This window comes from Acomys minous, assembly GCF_964271855.1.
Source record: "Acomys minous genome assembly, chromosome: 11".
NCBI classification, from domain to species: Eukaryota; Metazoa; Chordata; class Mammalia; order Rodentia; family Muridae; genus Acomys; species Acomys minous.
The window spans coordinates 92,602,344-92,621,734 of NC_140492.1; the positions used below are offsets into that span (position 1 = coordinate 92,602,344).

At 38.1% G+C, this 19,391-nt stretch overlaps 1 protein-coding gene across 5 annotated transcripts in view; it reads right to left on the reverse strand.

The window, feature by feature from the left end:
* Window positions 1-19,391, reverse strand: part of ADAMTS6 (ADAM metallopeptidase with thrombospondin type 1 motif 6) — a 234,947-nt gene that overhangs the window by 65,377 nt on the left and 150,179 nt on the right. For all 5 annotated transcript variants that reach the window (XR_014783308.1, XR_014783309.1, XM_084802031.1 and 2 more), the window contains one exon: window positions 16,017-16,119. Coding sequence is in view for 3 of the 5 variants with exons in the window: in XM_084802031.1 (XP_084658157.1) it covers window positions 16,017-16,119 (103 nt within the window). In the remaining 2 variants the exon portion in view is untranslated. The remainder of the gene's footprint in view (window positions 1-16,016; window positions 16,120-19,391) is intronic.

The following is a 19,391-nucleotide window of genomic DNA, read 5'->3' on the forward strand; positions in this document are numbered from 1 at the left end:
AAATTATAATGACACTAAATTTATGCAATTCTTATTAGATTAATAAAAAGATAAATATGAAATATAATATTTAATTTTAGTAATTAATATATAGTATGATTTATGAAAAATATAATGGTCATTTTAATGCCTTAGAAATGCATATCTCACATCTATCTATATAAATATAACACAAATCTACAAATCTATAAATAAATGCATATATGTGTGTGTGTGCATGTGTATGTGTATGTGTGTGCATGTGTATGTGTATGTGTGTGTACATGTGTATGTGTATGTGTGTGCACATGTGTATGTGTATGTGTGTGCACATGTGTATGTGTATGTGTGTGTGCACATGTGTATGTGTATGTGTGTGTGCACATGTGTATGTGTATGTGTGTGTGTACATGTGTATGTGTATGTGTGTGTACATGTGTATGTGTATGTGTGTGCACATGTGTATGTGTATGTGTGTGCACATGTGTATGTGTGTGTGCACATGTGTATGTGTATGTGTGTCCATCTGTAGGTCAGAGGACAGCTCGTGGGAGTTACTCTTCTCTTTTACCATGTGGGTCTCAGGGATCAAGTTCAGGTCATCTGGCTTGGTAGCTGAGTATCTTGATGGCTCAGACATGTATATTTTTAAGGTTAATATGGAAAAAAAGCAAAAATCAAATCATGCATCATGATTTTATAGTATATATTGAAAAAACAGATATAGATGTGGTCTTCCTAGAGTGGAAACGGTGTATGTAAAAAATATATATAAGAGATTACTGATTAAAGTTATGGGTTAAAATATTTTATAGTTTTATTTCATAAGGTTTAAAATACTATACTGTGTTTATTCTAGTTTGGTTGACAAAATTTCTCTTCGAAGTAAAGATCATTGTTTCAACAAAGAAAATAAAACAGGCAAATAAAATTATATGCCTGGGTTTCAATTCTTAGAAACAAGACTTCTAAAGGGTAAAAGTAAGTAAAAGAAGAAAGCAAAGTGTATGATGAGTTAATAATAAACTAGAAGATTAGAAGCAGCCTCTGTGTGATCCTATAGATGAGAAGAGTAAGGAAAACAAACAATGGATTATCTCTGTCTCCAAGATGGAAGAATTAGAATAGCACTGGAAATCACAACAGGAGGATAAGTCAGCTAAAGTGTGGAGAAACAGATGGACGCTGTGGGGGTGGGGTGAGGGCGAGGTGGGGTGAGGGTGAGGTGGGGTAGAGTGAGAGTGGGACGGGGCGGGACAGGGTGTGGTGGGGTGTGGTTGGGTGGGGGTCGGGCAAGGTGGAGTGTGGTGAGGTGGGGTGTGGTGTGGTGGGGTGTGGTGCGGTGGGGTGTGGTGTGGTGGGGAGGGGTGGGGTGGGGCGGGTGTGGTGTGGTGTGGCGTGGTGGGATGGGGTGGGGTGGGGTGGGGTGGGGCAAGGTGGGTGGGGGTGGAGTAGCTTGCCACTCTATCTCAAGTTCTTAAATAAAGGAAGCAGAACCAGAAGTCTCAACACAAAGTAGTTTGTTTTCTTCTCTGTTATTCTTTGAAGTAGTTTTTGTTTTTTGTTTTTTACTGGCATTTCCATATTTTTGTACCTTTAGATTTAGTAATTAAGAGTCTGTGATCTCTTAGAGGTGTCATGTCACTTTGCTTGCTCATGTTTCTTCTGTTTACGTTTTGTAATCCACCTATCTGCTTGGAGAGCCCTGGGTTTATTTGATGATCATTTTGGGCTTTGGGTGAATAATCCCCAATATGAAATTACTAATTCTAGCAAGTTAGATTTTAAAATCAACTGTGAAATAAAGGTATTTCAAGATAAGCAAAAAATAATAATAATAATAATAATAATTTATCACCACGTTAGCACTGCAGAAAATAGTAAAAAAAAAAAACAAAAACAAAAACAAAAACCATTATACTCAGAGAAGAAATTTCAAGAGAGAAGTAAACCAGTGAGGAGAACTAGGAAAAAGTCAACCATGCAACACCAAGTCAACCAGCAAACTTCCAATACAGACAGGGAAAAAAGGAAAGAAAGAAAAGAACAAACTAATCAAATCTAGAAGAAAGTCAACAAAATTACAGGAATGTTTAATCCTCTCCTAATAGTGATCTTAATTTTCCAATTAAAATATGAAGATCAGCATACTAGATTGAAAGATAAGGTCTAATCGTTTGTTGTAATGACAAACTCTTCTAGAGGGAAAAGACACAGGTAGAAGAGGAAGGGTCAAACAGGAGGCGATGGAAGGGCAGGATGGAGGGGTGAGTATAGAGAGGGATGACTAATATTAATCACCTTTGAAAATGCCATCTAGAAGCCTACTATTGAAAAGCTTCCTAAAGTACACGCAAATTCATATACACAGGAATTTAAAGGAGCTACACAATAATGTGACGACAATGTCACTCCCACACATCAAAGTCTATCAATGAAAAGCCCAGTGCTAGGCTTCGTATGGGTTACAGTTTTCAGTTGTTGGTCAATGGGGTCCCCATAGACCCACCAGAAAGCATTATAGGCTATAGCTATTGCTCTTGTTTACCCTGAATATGATGGCAAAATTCTATTCTTGAAAACACCACAATATAGTCAAGATGATAAAACTATTAAATAAGCTATTAAAAACTGTAAGAAAAAAAGCCAACTCAACTGCAAAGGCAAACATATCCAGATAAACAGCATCAGGCATCTCAGCAGGAACCTTAAAAGCCAAGTGCTGGGATTAAAGGCATGCACCATCACACCCAACAGGAGACTTGATTTTTGACAAAGAAACCAAAAGCATACAACGGAAAAAAGAAAGCATCTTCAACAAACGATACTGGTCTAACTGTATGTCTACATGTAGAAGAATGCAAATAAACTCATATTTATCACCCTGCACAAAACTCAAGTCCAAGTGGCTCAAAGACCTCAACATAAGAACAGATACACTAAACTTAATAGAGAAGAAAGTGGGGGAAGAGGCTTGAGCTCATTGGCGCAGGAGACAACTTTCTGAACAGAACACCAACAGCTCAGGCTTTAAGATCAACAATTAATAAACAGGACCTCATGAAACTAAAAAGCTTCTGTAAGGCGAAGGACACTGTCAACAGAACAAAACGACAGCCTACAGACTGGGAAAAGATCTTCACCAACCCTCCATCCAACAAAGGGCTAATTTCCAAATTATATAAAGAACTCAAGAAATTAAACACCAACAAACCAAATAATCCAATTAAAAATAAGTACAGAGCTAAACAGAGAATTCTCAACAGAGAAATCAGGAATATCTGAGAGGCACTTAAAGATATGTTCAACGTCCTTAATCATCAGAGAAATGTTTAACAAGTATCTACAGAATATTGTACCCAAACTTCCTCTAAGTCGGATCATATTTTAAGTCATAAAGTAAGAACAAAACAAAAACCATATAATGTCTTGGATTTTATCAGATTATAGTGGAATAAAACTAAATGTAAATATCTAGAGAAATTATAGATAATATACAAATAGATGGAATGATCAGTGAGTCATTTGAGAAAATCAGTAAGGAAACTTAAAAATTTGTAGAATTGAAGGCAAAATGAAAGCCCAATGTATAAGAACCTTTGAAACACAAAAAGACAATTCTAATTTTTTTAGTTGATTCTCTTAGAAATTGCATCTATGAGCTACTTGGCATATTCCATATGTAGACCTTCCCACAAGTGGCCACAGGTACTCCTAAAGCTCAGTAAGGCTCCTCCCTGACTTCCCGAGGCCAGCAGCCTAAATGTGATTCCACGGAGAGCAGATGCCATTTCCACAGACATACACATCTCTTCCAACTTTGAATTTTTTTTAAAAAATGCACATAATTTGAGTATTTTAGGGCCAATGCCCAGGGGGAAACAAATAGGAGGTTCTGTTTACCTGGACTGTCTTTGTGGGCCCGGAGACATAAAATCTAAGAGCAAACAGGTAGCTAGCAGTTAACACATTAATAGTCAGCACCAAGATGAGCTGCTTGGTGATGATATTTAGTTGTCTAGAAGCCAATCAGTAGAGACTTTAGGAGATCTTTAATCATGAAGATGTCTACAAAAAGGTTTCATGTATAATAATTTTTTAAAAAGCAAGAAATATGATACCAATAATACTGCAGGAAACAACTCCAATAAAATGGAGACTTGTGAACAGTCTAACAAAGAAATAAAATGGTCTGGGCTGGGAGTACAAGTCAGTGGCAGAGGAGGAGCTTAGCAAGCTGAAGCCCCAGGGGTCAATATCCTACATACATAGAAATACACAAATACATGCAGCATACATCACACACACACACACACACACACACACACACACACACACACACACGTTTAAGAAAACTAGAGCATAGATCAATGACTTAGTGAAATCAGAAAATTAACATATGAACAAAATGAGTTCAATAGAGAAAAAGGTATATGAAAACAATAACAGTGGATTCCATGATGTAAAAGGAAGAATCTGTGGATCAGAATAAGGTCATATGGAAAGAAAGAAAGAAAGAAAGAAAGAAAGAAAGAAAGAAAGAAAGAAAGCCTGTAGAATTCATGGGAAACCACCAAAAAATTCATGCTGTGGAACTTTTGAAACAGAGAAGTCCTTGGTTAGCACATCAGTCTGTGCAGGGCCCCCCTGAATCCGCATCTGTCAGCCTTGCTAGTCTCCTTGTGGAGCTCCTGACAACACCCCCCCTAGTCTCCCCCCCCCTTCCATCCGTACAACTCATAGCACTGCCCTTAGAGCCCAACTGCCAGTCCTAGTATCTGTCCCGATCCTCCACTGGGCAGAGTCCCTCAGAGGACATCTTTGTTGAGCTAATATCCACTTATATACCATGTGTGTCTTTCTGGGTCTGGGTTACCTCACTCAGGATGATTGTCTCTAGTTCCATCCATTTGCCTGCAAATTTCAGGATTTCCTTGTTTTTGGTAGCTGAATAGTAGTCCATTGTGTAAATGTACTACAGTTTCTTTACCCATTCTTAGGTTGAGGGACATCTGGGTTGTTTCCAGATTCTGGCTATTATGAATAGAGCTACTATGAACACAGTTGAACAAATGTCCTTGTTGTATGGTGGAGCATCTTTTGGGTATATGCCCAGGAGTGGTATAGCTGGTTCCTGGGGTAGAACTACTCCCAATTTTCTGAGAAAGCACCAGATTGATTTCCAAAATGGTTGTACAAGTTTGCACTCCAACCAGCAGTGGAAGAGTGTTCCCCTTTCTCCACATCCTTGCCAGCATGTGCTACCACTTAAGGTTTTAGCCATTCAGCAGAGAACCTAGACCCCCTGTTCGGATGCAGCCAATGGATAGTCCATTCTCTACGTGGGGAAGTGGGGTGTGTGAGCAGGGGACTGCCTCTAACATGCACTCTGGTGCCTGCGATTTGATCACTGCTCCTTGGCAGAGAGGCCCCATGAACACACAGAGGAAGAGGGTGCAGGGTATCCAGATGAGGCCTGATAGGCTGTGGTCATGTGGTGGGGGAGAAGGACCCCAGCTGTCAGAGGTCTAAGGGAGAAGAACAGCGCAAAAGAGGGCGGGAGGGTGGGAAGAGGAAGATAAGAGCGAGGGGATTACAATTGGGATGTAATGTGAATAAATTATAAAAAATAAATCAAAAACAAAATTTAAAAAAAGAAAAAGAAAAAGCAAGGAAGGAATTTTATTTAAAGAAATAATAGCTGAAAATGCCCCAAATCTGAAGAGAGAGATGGTCATTCAGGTGTACAAAATACACAGCTCTCAAGCAAGCTGCAACCAAAGACTTCACAGTGATGTATTATTATTGAGCTTTGGATATAGCTAAGTGGTAGTGTGCTTGCCTAGCACGTGTGAGGCATTGATCAAAACCCCTATACTACCACAACAAACAAAACAGCTACTAAATATCAAAGAAAAATGCTGAAAGCAGCAAGAGAAGAGAGGTTTATAATGTACAAGGGAACTCCATAGCTCTTTCCACAGATTTCTACACGTAGCTATGTGAAAGCAAGGTGACATTCAAGGGGTTGAAAGGAAAACATGGCCACGGTGTAGTCATATGATAAAGCTCTTCAGAAATGTAAGCATTGATGAAGACTTCCTAAGATGAGTAAGAGCCGAGGGACTTTATAATCACAAGACAAATCATGAAAAAAAAAAAAAGGAAGTGAAAATACGTTAACTAGTAACATCAAAGTATAAAAGTCCACAAAGTGAGACTGGGGCAAGGCTATACAGAGAAACCCTGCCTCGAAAATCCAAAACAACAACAACAAAAATCACCGGTAAAAGTTAAGTATAGAATCGAATTCAGGATAATATTAATACCACTTGGTAGCATGTAATCAACCATAATGCTGCCATAATGGCTAACAGGCAAAAATATTTTAAGACATCTATAGCTTATTTGTTAATAGATATTGTGATGGTTAGTTTCAATTACCTACTTCACTGGACTACAATCATCATGGAAATATGTCTCTTAGGTTGTCTATAGAAGTTTCTAGAAAAGTTTACGTGAGCTATGACCTTGATGAAGGAAGTGTATCACTGGGAGTTGAGGTTTCAGAAGCCCATGCCAGGCCCAGTCTCTCTCTTTCTTCCTCTGCCTATGGATTAAGACATAGGTCTCAGTTACTGCTCCCACACCTGCCTGTCCGCAGGCTGCCATGCTCCCCACCAAGGTGATAATGGACTAAACCCCTGACACGGTAAGTCAGCCTTCATTTCAGTGCTCCCTTTTATAGGCTAGCCTTGGCATGGTGTCTGTCACAGCAACAGAACAGTGATCAACGCATCTCTCCACTTCCTAAGCACAGAATGTGATGTGACCACCTGCCACATAATTCTTTCCCCAAACTGTGAGACAAAAGAAATATTTTCCTTCAGTTGCTCTTATTGAGTATTTTGTGGCAGCAACTAAAAAACATACATACATACGTACACACATACACACACTATAAAAAGTTCTAAAATGTAGCATTATAAACAGAAGTCAAGGGAATTAAAGTGTATACATTTTCTATATGATCATTATAATGATAAAATATTTAATGTAACCCTCATGGAAACTCACAAAGCAAAAAATTTAGTAAAGAAACAGAAGAGAAAAGTAAAGAGGATTTTTAAAAATGTATAAAATAGTGAAGATAAATGACAAGTGGTAATTGGGAATTTTACTCACAAACATTTAATTTAAATTTAAAGATAGATTAAATTCTTTAATTAAAAGATGTAGGAGAGACTGGATGCATTTTTTTAAAAAATTAAGAATACACAAGTCTACAGACTGCCTATAGGTAAGTCACTTCAGATTTAGAGACACATAACCTGTAAATGAAAACATGGAAAAATTCCATACAAATAGAGATTAAAAGACAGCAGTAGAAGCTATATCAGAAAAAAAGACATTGCGTGAAAAAAAATAAAATGACCAAGAAGGAGATTATAAAACAATACAGGAGGTAATTCAACAGAAGCAATTTGCATTTGAAAATATAAATATATTCACTATTGGAGCACCAACACACATAAAACAAATAAATGTCAATAGGCCTGAGAGAAGAAACATACAGAGACAATAAAGGGGAATTTTGACACTCAACTTTCAAGAATGGGTAAATCAGCTAGACAGAAATGCGATGTAGAAATGGTGGCATTTAACTTATTGTAGACAAAATGACTACAGAAGACACAGTACATCCCACTCAAGTATATTAAACGGCTTCTTCTCAAGTGGGTGCAAAACAGTCTCCAGAATACACAATATGTTAGGATACAAAATCAAATTAACAAGCTTAAGATTATAATAATATCTAATATATTTTTCTGGTCACCATGATTATGTAAAAGTTACTCAAGGGATAAAAGTATGGCCCAGGAACACAAATCAATAAATCTACCACACCACTATTAAAAAGCAAAGGACAGCTGGGCATGGTGGTGCACGCCTTTAATCCCAGCACTAGGGAGGCAGAGCCAGGTGCATCTCTGTGAATTCAAGACCAGCCTGGTCTACAGAGTGAGTCCAGGACAGCCAAGGCTACACAGAGAAACCCTGTCTCAAAAAACAAAACAAAACAAAACAAAACAAAAAACAAAAAACAAAAAAACAAAACAAAACAAAACAAAAAACAAAACAAAACAACAAAAACAAAACAAAAAGGCAAAGGACAAAAAAACTATGATCATCCAAATAGACAAAATTCAGTCAACTTTTCATTATGAAAATTATTGAGTAATTAGGAGCAGAAAGGATGCATTTTAACGCATTAAAGGCCATCGTGATAAGTTCATTGTTAATGTACTGCACAACTGAGAAAACTTGAAGGCCTTTCTTCTAACCTACCAAAGAAAAGAAAGCTGCCCATTTACATCCCGCTCGTGAACACAGCAGGAGAAGTACCCTCCAAGAAAGAAAAGGAAGTGAAAGCCACCCTAATTGGAAAGTTAAGAAAACAAAAACAAAAACAAACAAAAAACTGATGGCTGTCAGCATGATTAAAGGACCTTAAAACCTCTGCACAAAAGTCCTGTTAGAAATAATAGGCAAGCAAAACAAAACAAAACCAGGAAAAGCATTCCCAGATTCTTACAGAAGCATAGCCACAGAAATGTTGAGCAAGAATAAAGTTAGAAGAATCACACTTCCTGACTTCATGCTGTACTTCAGAACTGTACAAATCAGAGCACTGTGGTGATGTCTCACATAGGCAATGTAGCAATGAAAGAGAACAGTGTGTGAAATCAGCCCAGGCATACATAGCCAGTGATCGCCAACAAACTGCCGAGAATGCTTGAGGATAATCTAGTAAATAAGTTGTGTTAAGAAAACCAGGAATTCACATGGAAAAAAAAAAAAAAAAAGGAACCGTAGCCTTATCAGACACCACATGCTAAGTTGCCCAAAATGAATTAAATACTTATACATGAGAGCCAACACTATAAAAACAACCAGAGGAGATCAGGGATAACATTCCATGACATTGGTTTTGGCAATGGATTTTTGGAAATGGTACCTATAGCATAGGCAATAGATGCCAAAATAAACAAGTGGGGTTGTATAAAACTAAGACACTTTTTAAAACTCAGAAAGTAATCCCCCAAATTAAAAGATCACTTGTAGAATGCTAAAACGTATTCATAAAGCATATGTGCAATAAGGGTCAATGCCTAAAAAAACAAAACAAAACAAAACAACAACAACAAAAAAAAAAAACACCAAGGAAAACTTAGTAAAAACAAGCAATAGCTCAGTTGAGAAACAATCAATTGTATCAAATAGACATTTTCACTCAAAAAGAGCTATAAATTTCCCATAGATATTTGGTAGGTAAAGTCTGACCTACTAATCACTAGAGAAATACTATCCAAAACCACAGTGAGATATTAATTAGTACCTCACAACTACTTGGAATCCTATTGGATAAAAGTCACACTACAAGAGGTGGCAAGGATTTTGAGAAAAGAGAGTCCTCATACATCACTGCCAGAAACGCAAGATGGCACTGCTATAATGGAAAAATTATAGAGGTTCTTTAAAAATTAAAGGCAGAACTATATTATGTTCTAGCAATTTGGCTTCTGAGTAAATCTCCAAGGAAAAGAAAAATCATTATCTCAAAGCTTGTTTACTGCTGTATTATTTCACAAAGGCTATAATATAAAGACAGCCCGAGTGTTGATGAATAGATGCAGAGACGGTGAGATACACAAACTGGCACAATATGTATGTGGGACCCTTCTGTTTAGGTCGAAGTCTGGACAGCCTCTGAGCCTGCCGCAGGTGATGGGTTCCCTTACCTGGATTCCCTCTCCACATGATCTGGGGAACCCCAGATCTTCTAAGAAGTATCACAGAGCCCTCAGGGAGATAGCAGGCCCAATCTTTTCCTCATAAGAAACCCATTCAGTGTGCACCTGGGGATTCCTGGAAAGGCCCACCCTCACTTTCAACCAATGACCTTTGATGGAACCTGGAGTTCTTCCCCCACCCATAGGATAATGAAGTGCTGTTCCCTCTCTTATAATAGAGCTGTGCTGTTATATGTAAATCAAGTATCCCTGGCACCCCTAGCCCCAGTAAACACATTCATCCTCAAAACCCCTCCTACTGCCTAAGGTTTATAAGACCATATTTACACTAAATATATAGGCCAGCATCATCTTTTTCATCAAAGATCGTCTGATACTTATCATTTAATCTGGGGAAGAAAGGACTCCCCTAGTCCTTGAGGATTTCATTGCTGGACCCCGAGGCTTGGCTTCCGGTCAGTCAGCTACAAGCTGCTGGTTGCTGCGAGCTTCTGCCATTCACTGGTGTGTCATCTTTCTAGGGCAGCTCACCCACCACACGGCCTATCTGTGGGAGCTGCTGGCTGTTCTTGAAGCACGAATTTTTTTTCTGCCTTGACAAAAGCAGGCTCCTGCCTCTGCCTCTCTCTCTGTGGAGCTCCAAGCAAGCCTGCTTCCTGCTGCTCACAAAGCAGCTGACCAACCTCTCTAAGTCAGGCGAGACCCTTGTTGCCGCCTGGCTTTGGTTTCGGATTCCTAAGCTCCTTTGACGCTGAGCGTCACCCTTTCCTTCTGGAGTGTGCACTTCAGGTTTGGTGCTTGACAGGCCAAGCTTCCTGGGAGAGTACCTGACAAAGCTCAGGTTCCTGCCGCACATGGAATGACATATGTACTCAGACATGAACATACTACAAGCATACATACAATTCAGCCTTCCTAAAGAAATACATCCTAACTTTTGAAACAAATTGAAAAACTTACAAAACATTAAGGTAAGCAAAATAGGCCACGTATAGAAAAGTAAATCTTGTGTGATCTCACCTAAGGGGAATCTAAAAAGGTCAAACTTGGAAAAGCAGAAAGTAGAAACAAAGTTATCAGACTGGCGGAGATGGAAAAATAGGGAGATTTTTCTCAAAGGGTAAAAACTTAAAGTTTTTAGAGAAACTCTGGAAATACTGTAGTTGGTATGTATGCTTGAAATTTGCTCCATACATGTAAAATTTTCTTAAGGCCTTAGACATTCCCATCGCACATAAAGAAGAGGAACGATGTGAGTCGGTGATATGTTACTTCACTTACGACTATTTCAAACTGCGTACATGCATAAAAACATCATGTTGGCCCATATACAATTCATCAATTATTCCTCAAGGAAGTTAATGGAAAAGGAGGCATAATTATTCATTAAAGAAAGAATTGAAGGGCTAGAAAGAAGACTCAGTGACTAAAAGTGTTTCTTTCTTGGTGACCTGAGTTTAACCCCTGGAGCTCATCTTGGAAGAAAGAGCACTGACTCCCCAAAAACGCTGTCCTCTGACCTCTATGCACGAGCCAGTGAATGCACATAATGGTACTTTCACATACATGTATACACACATATGGTAACAGATAACTTTTTAAAAGAGGGAACTGGAAGTGATGCCTTTAATAAAAGAAATTATCAATCAATTAGCCTAAGTTATATCTCATTACAAACATATAGCCAATGCACTATGCAACAATTACATAGTAATTATTAAACCTCTGAGTAATTTCAGACATTTCTAACGCAAATAATCTTCAGTGTATCTAAACCTAAGGAAATTTATCAAGTACATGTGCAATAAAAGCCTGGAGAGGAAGCAGAGCCATGTAATAAGCATGGATTTAACACACCTTTTCCAGTAGTTAGTAGAACTAGAGCAGAAAAAAATTAAAAAGAATACAAGAGAAAAACACAACTTTCAAGCAGTCTGCCCTCGTGGAGAAAGTACAGGAATACTGTATCCATAATCAAAAAGATGTAGTGTAATTGAATAGATTAAAAAAAAAGATTCAGCAATATGTGCCAACATGTGTCAATTCACTATGTATGATACATACAGATAAACATAAAAAAAAAGAGACATTTCATACAACAGAAAACAAAAGTGAACTGAAGAAGGTATATTTTCATAGGCAAACACAGATTTTAATTTAAAATTATAAAAGGAGACATGGTCATTGTATAATTCTAATAAATAGATCATTGAAGAAGAGGAAGCAACAATAATAAACAAATATATTATATGCAGTCTACAGCATCCAATTCTACTACACAGCAAATAGAACTAATAGATATTTGCTGAACATTTCATCAATAGCCAAAAAATACACATTCTTATCAGCATAGAGGCCATTTTTAATGAAAGACTATATCCAACAAAAATGATTAAAACTGATAAGCAAATTAAGTTATATTGGAATACATAAAATCAATATAGAGAAGCAGCATTTTATATACCAATAATACAGATGAGGAGACTATGCAATCATATTTATAATAGTCTCTCTCTGCATTGCCTCTTATTCTCTCCTATACACACACACACACACACACACACACACACACACACACAGAGAGAGAGACAGAGAGAGAGAGAGACAGACAGAGAGAGAGAGAGAGAGAGAGAGAGAGAGAGAGAGAGAGAGAGAAAATATTTAAATTATATGGTGTAGGCCTATAGGCTACAAAGCAAGACCTTGTGGCAAAAAAAGAATATAGAGTAATAAACTAACAAGGGCGTGATGGCATGCAGGGGTGTTCCCAGTACTTCTGAGGGTGAGGGAGGAGGATAACAAGGGCGTGATGGCATGCAGGGGTGTTCCCAGTACTTCTGAGGGTGAGGGAGGAGGATAACAAGGGCGTGATGGCATGCAGGGGTGTTCCCAGTACTTCTGAGGGTGAGGGAGGAGGATAACAAGGGCGTGATGGCATGCAGGGGTGTTCCCAGTACTTCTGAGGGTGAGGGAGGAGGATAACAAGGGTGTGATGGCATGCAGGGGTGTTCCCAGTACTTCTGAGGGTGAGGGAGGAGGATCGTGAGTTTGAGGCCAGCCTGGGTTACATAGCAAGACCTTATTTCAAACAAAACACAATAAATGGCCAAATAACCTTACTTAAAAATGGGCAAAAGACTGGATACCTCTCACCTTTCACACATGTACTGTCTCATCTCAGTTGGAGCAGACATCTTTTAAAAGACAAAAAATAAACAAATACTGCTATGCTGTGGAGAAAGGCGCTCTTAGGCATGATGGTTATAAGTGTAAACTATAAGGATGTAGCCACTGAGACAAATAAAATGAAAGTGCCTCAACTACAAGAAATAGAACCATGAAAGGAAAGCAACACTGTTAATACTGAGTATGTTCAAAGGAGCTGAGACCCATGCATCAAAGATACACTCCCTCACACGCTTAGTGCAGCACTATTCTCTATATTCAGCATATGAAAATACCTGCCAGTAGATGAATGGAGTTTTTAATGTGGTATGCAAACATGATGGAATATTATTTATCCAGGGAAAGAATGAAGCACATCATTTGTGGCAGCACTGATGGAATTAAAGTAACTATATAGGGTAAAATAAGCCAGATGGACAAAGACAAATGCCACATAATTTCATTCATGTGCAAGAGAAAGGTGTTGGTCACACTGAATGAAGAACAATGGTCACTTTAAGATAGGAAGTAAAGAGGCAAGGAAAATGGAGAAAAGCTGGATAACAGATGCCAACATATGGCTAAATAGGAGGAATTAGTTCTCCCATGCTAGATAGCACAGTAAGACAGCTATAGTCTATGACAATTTGTTATATGCCTCAAAATAGAGAAGAGTACAAAAGGCTCCTAACAGATAAATAGTAGTGTGTGCTGTCAGTTACCCTGATTTGATCATTAAATTCTTCAAATGATTATACTGCACAAATATAAATAGATATTAATTAAAAATAAATTAATAAAATTAAAATTGCTTTTAAAAAGAAAACAATTTTGGGGAATACACACACATACACCACATCACACAAATGGCCAACACAATCACGTAAAAATGCAAACTAACTTTCCATGGAAACATAAAACACTGGAATAAATAGAACTCTCAGATGTATGTATGATCAGTTTCAAAAACCATCTGGCAATTTCTTTTAAAACTCAACTCTTGCCTGTGCTATTGTGTAGTATTTCACCCTTGCTCATTACCCAAGAGAAAGGGAAACATATGCTCATAAAAGACCTTAACAGAGCATTCACACCAGCTTGCTCATGCACAACAAATGAAGACCGAAAACAATCCAGGTATCCAGACACAGCAGAAAGCCAAAGTGACTACTGCAGAAGAATACCTCTCAGCAGTAACAAGATTGAGCTATTACATATCACAACATGGATGAATATGAAAATTGCACTGGCTAGAAGGAAGCCTTGCGGGAAGAGTAATGGGCATAATTCAACCATTTGAAGTTCTTGAGCAGGCATAACTAAACTACGCAAGAAAAACGAGCAGTGATTGCCTCTTGGATCAGAAAGTTGGCTGCTGACAGTGAAGGATCATGAAGACTGTTCTGGAACTAACATTTATTTCCTCTCCAAATGTCTGTGTTCAGAGCCGAAGCACAATCTGATGGGATGTGAAGAGGGAGCCCTTTGGACGTATTTGGGCTGTGAAAGTTATGAGTGGGGTGAGTGTCCAGGAGCTTCTCCCCTCTAGTGTCATGTGAGGTACAATGAGAAGATTGTAGCCTTCAACTCAGAAAAAAGTCCTCCCCAGAACTCACCCCTGCAGCCTCTCTCATCCTGGGTTTCTAGCCTTCAAAATTATGCACAGTAAATTTTTGCTGCTGAAGACCCTTAGTCTATGAAAAACAGTTATAGATTATAACCAGTAGGGGCTAGGGTAGTTCGGGAGGCAATGGTGACACTCTGTGTCGCACTTAGGCTTCATGTGTATGTGCAGTTGGCAAAATTCAAAGAGCACAGGTAAGATGTGTGCATCTTATTGTCCCTATTCCTACAGCAGAAGAAGCAGCTGAGCCAATGGTGCACATGCCAGAGCGTTCAGAAGAAAACAGCTACGGGTCAATTTAAAATGCACCAAAGTCAGGATAATTAATAAGTGGCTAGAGAGATGAACATACATGCATATAATGAAATGAATTGGTAAAATATTGGTGGTGAGTACACACACATGTTATGGCCAAAACCTTTTAAATACTCTGTTCTTGCATAATTTTAAAGCAAAGTTTTATAAAACAGTGTTTTTAGTAGTGCATTAAAATTTTCCACACAACAAAATTTACTTTATGCTTTTAGAGTGAAAACTTCATCTGCTTAATGACAAATATTAGCCTTTGACATATGTCCAAGTTACACAGCAAAAAAAAAAAAAGTTTTCAGACAATGAAATCCATTCAGTCTAGCCAGGCATGGGGCACACAATTGCAAACCCAGCACTCAGGGAGCTTTGTCAGCAGGAGCATGAGGTTGAGGCAAGCCTAAGTTGCATAGAAAAATCTGTCTCAAAAAACATAACAAAACAACTAAAGCCTTACCCAAAACAGAAATTAAACTAGGGCCAGCATGTTAGCTTAATGACTAAAAGTGCTTGCCTCCAAGCATGATGGCCTGAGTTCAATCCACAGACCCGACAAGGTAGAAGGATGAAACTGACCACAGTAAACTCTCTTCTGACTTTGACACAGGAGTCTGGGGCAGCCTGTGCCCATGCGCACACAATAACTTTTAAAAAATAAAAACAAAAAGCAGACCAAACAATAGATCATTAGAAAGATCGCTGGCCTTTGACTAAGGAAAAAAAAAATCAACTCTTGGGAGTTAGTGAGTTGATTTATGTCAGCATATTTTGTTTTAAGAAGATAATTGCAAATGTTCAATGATTATAATTTACCCAGGAAAGTCTCAAGCAGAGCTCATATTTTATAATTTTTATAGAAATGCATACTTTCTTGGATTTTAGTTTGTTAAAGAGAATTAGTTTTTAGAGTACAATTTCTAATAATTTGTAAGTTCTTGCATGTAAACTATCACCGGGAAGCTAAAATATGAGACGTGAAATAGAAAAGGAAAATGCATTTTCTTGCTTTGACCAGCAGACACTGTTCTAACTAACGTGTCCATGAAGGTCTGAGTGTGTCTATTCACATACTCTTACATTTGCAAAGCTCTCGAGCACGAGTGCTCTGCTGGGTCATACGTTACCTCCAGTATAGGGTTTCCAGTTATAATGCTTTCCCCGGAAAGGCATACTGTCAAAGTCTGCACACTGTTTTTCTCGAAAATCTCGGGAACCCAAAGGGCATGGCTAAAATAAAATAAAATCATAAATGGTACCATTGTTGTAAAATACCAAAACCAAGGTACAATGTCCCTAAAATTCGTATTTACTGACCACCACCCTATCACCTCTGGGTGTCATTCTGACTTTTGTTTTTAATCACTTTCTAATGAAAATGCACACTGAAGAATCTGAATTGTAAGTTGTATGTGAGAAGAAATGACTACAGTGACTTAAATCAAGTGGTTGACAGTTGCCATGGGACGTCACATGTGTCTTTACATGGCCATCATACCGCCTTACAAAGACACACAGAAACTAGACAAGAAATTAAAAAACAAAATCCCTTAATAGCAGTATTTGAAGTCCAGGTGCAATAGCTGGTTGTAGATTTTGTTTTAAGCCACTGCAATGCAGAATATTAAGATTGTGTTCTGCTTCTAAATTGTGATCACCACATGCTTCCTGGGGAAAACTGTAAGTTGAAATGGGAAAAATTCTAAGACTCAATTCAAACCACCTTCAAATTTGAGAGGTTTGGACTTATTAAAATGTAAATTTCGTCTTCTAACATCACAGAAAACGAAATGTTAAATTGGTACCAAATGTGCACATATTTTCAAGGGGTAAAGGAAATGGTAAGGAAACAATAACTGATTATTAAAAGTTTGAAATACTTCTTCTACCTAAAAATTTTAAAGAGAAAAATCTTGCCAATCTAGCTAGATCTAAATTATAAATGCCACAGTCACCCTTTATTCAACTCCAAGTATACGAAGATTATAGCTCATGGAATGTTTGAGCAACCAGACAATTTGATTCATCTTTCAGATTTCTGTAGCATTGTGGCACTTTAAAAAACAAACAACTCACATACTCTGGTGCCTCACCTTTGACCATGTCCCCTGGAGGGGGAGACCTGGTGGCACTCAGAGGAAGGACAGCAGGTTACCAAGAAGAGACTGGATACCCTGTGAGCATATACAGGGGGAGGCAATCCCCCTCAGTCACAGTCATAGGGGAGGGGAGTAAGGGGAAAATGGGAGGGAGGGAGGAATGGGAGGATACAAGGGATGGGATAACCATTGAGATGTAACAAGAATAAATTAATAAAGGAGAAAAAAAAAAAAGAAGGGCGTGTCACTGAACCACATTCCCAGCCCTGGAACTTCTTAGGTCAGAATAAATGACAAGTGAGTTACAGGCATCCTCACAGAGTGTCTTAAAGACTGTCTCAGCGCTTCCCTTAGACATTCACCTTTGCTTTGCACAGTGTCCAAGATCCATGAATAATAGTAAATAGTTGCTAATTAATAACAAACTAAATAGTAAATAGAAATGTGTGAAAATAATAACTCATGGTGTGCAAATATTTACATGGTTATCCTTACTTACTGTAGGCTGTGGCTCAAAGTTTTTAGCATATTAAGTCCAAAGCAGCTGTACATTATGCTAAGAGCCTCAGATCTTATAATATACTCATCTACAAGGCTCATGGTCAAGAACCATACAATCAAACCATAAACAAACAAACAAAACCTGAAAAAAACCTCACAATGTTTTAAACGTTTATGATTTTGTCGAGGCCATATTCATAGCCACCATTGGTTATATATATGATCTGTAAACATGACTGGACATATTAAGGAATGTTTGCTTTTCCAAGTTATTTTCCCCTTAAATTTTTTAAAATTTATATTAAAATTTTTTATTCTCCCCCTTTTTAGAGACTAATTTTTATTTTTAATTATGTTTAAGGGGGCAAGAGACTATGAACATGTGTGTGGGTGCACATGGATGCCAGATCCCCTGGAGCTAGAGTTACGGATGGTTGTGAGGCACCCCACATAGGTTCTGGGACCTGTACTTGGGTCCTCTGCAAGAACAGTACATGCTCTTAACCACTGCACCATCTCCATGGTTCTTTTCTAAGCTATTCTAAAAAAACTTTCATGTGAACTAAAGTTGTTTGTCAGTGTTTTATCAAGCACCAAATCTGTATTTAAAATAAATATCAATTTAAATATATATATATATATATATTCAAGAACAGCTTTTAATCTAGTTGAAAAGACAAAATTGAGGTAGAAAAGTATATAACTATTTCAGAAGATATAAATAGCAAACAATATCTCACAACTTGTCTATAGGTACAGCATGCTGAATATGCCACATGATAGGTTTGGAAATACTGACTTTGAAAGAAAACGGAGTATGCCCCAAAGTACTGTAATTACTTTGTCTGTAGATAGTTAAGAAAGAAAAAGGGCCTGGGAGGTTATTAAGACTGTATTGGAGAATTATTAAGAGAGAAGCCAAGTAAAGGCATGCAGGCAAGAAGGAAGAGACTATGCGTGCTGAATGGTGCAAAGGCCAAGCTACAGCAAGGAGAGAAACTGTAAAGAAACACCAGAACAACAGTTCTTATACAAGCACCAGTACCAACAAAGCTCCGAGTTAACACATTAAGGTGGTGACTAAATACAAAATTAAAAATGTCATTTTCCAATATTTTCTAAGGACACTTTCAAACAGAAGAAAATCGAGTAGCCAATAAAAGGATATTACTGCATAATGAAGCACTTGGATGACATTACATGAAATTTCTGGCCTATTTCTTTCTTCAGAGTGCCTCTCCAAGAGTGAGCTACGATAAAATTAAATCACTGTTGCAAAATGTCACTTAAACCAGTCCTAAGTACTCTGGGACATCCTTCAGAGATCTTTAGATATGTTAATTACTTATTCTCTTATAGCGTTCTCATGAAGTAATCATAACCATTTTACAATAAAACGAACTAGGAGTACAGAAAGAATGTAAAAAAAAAATTTCAGGGTGTGAAGATACCTCAATCTGAAACATGTAGGCATAAGGTTATTGTGTACTTTAAATTCTGATTTCTGTCTCAACATTGTGTAAATACTGATCCCCAATTGTTTCCTTGTATGCGAATAAAGCAGCTTACAGCCAATTGCTGAGCAGGGAAGAAAGTAGGGCTTGAATTCCTGCCAGCCAGAGAGGAGGAGTTAGAAGAGGAAGTAGGGGACTGAGCCACTGGTAGAGGTCCAAGGACGATATGGAGGAAGGAGCTGGAGCCGAGGAGCGCTGGGAAGTGCAAGCATCACTGGGATGTTTGCTGGGAGTAAGACAAAGTTGCAGAGAGGGTTAAGAACAGACTTAAACTGCTCAAGATTGTGTTGTGAAGCCATGTATTATAAAAGAATCTCAATTATTTGTGTGATAGCCGGGTTAAGAAATAAGATAAGAGAAACAAACACTGTTTTATAAAAATAAGCTC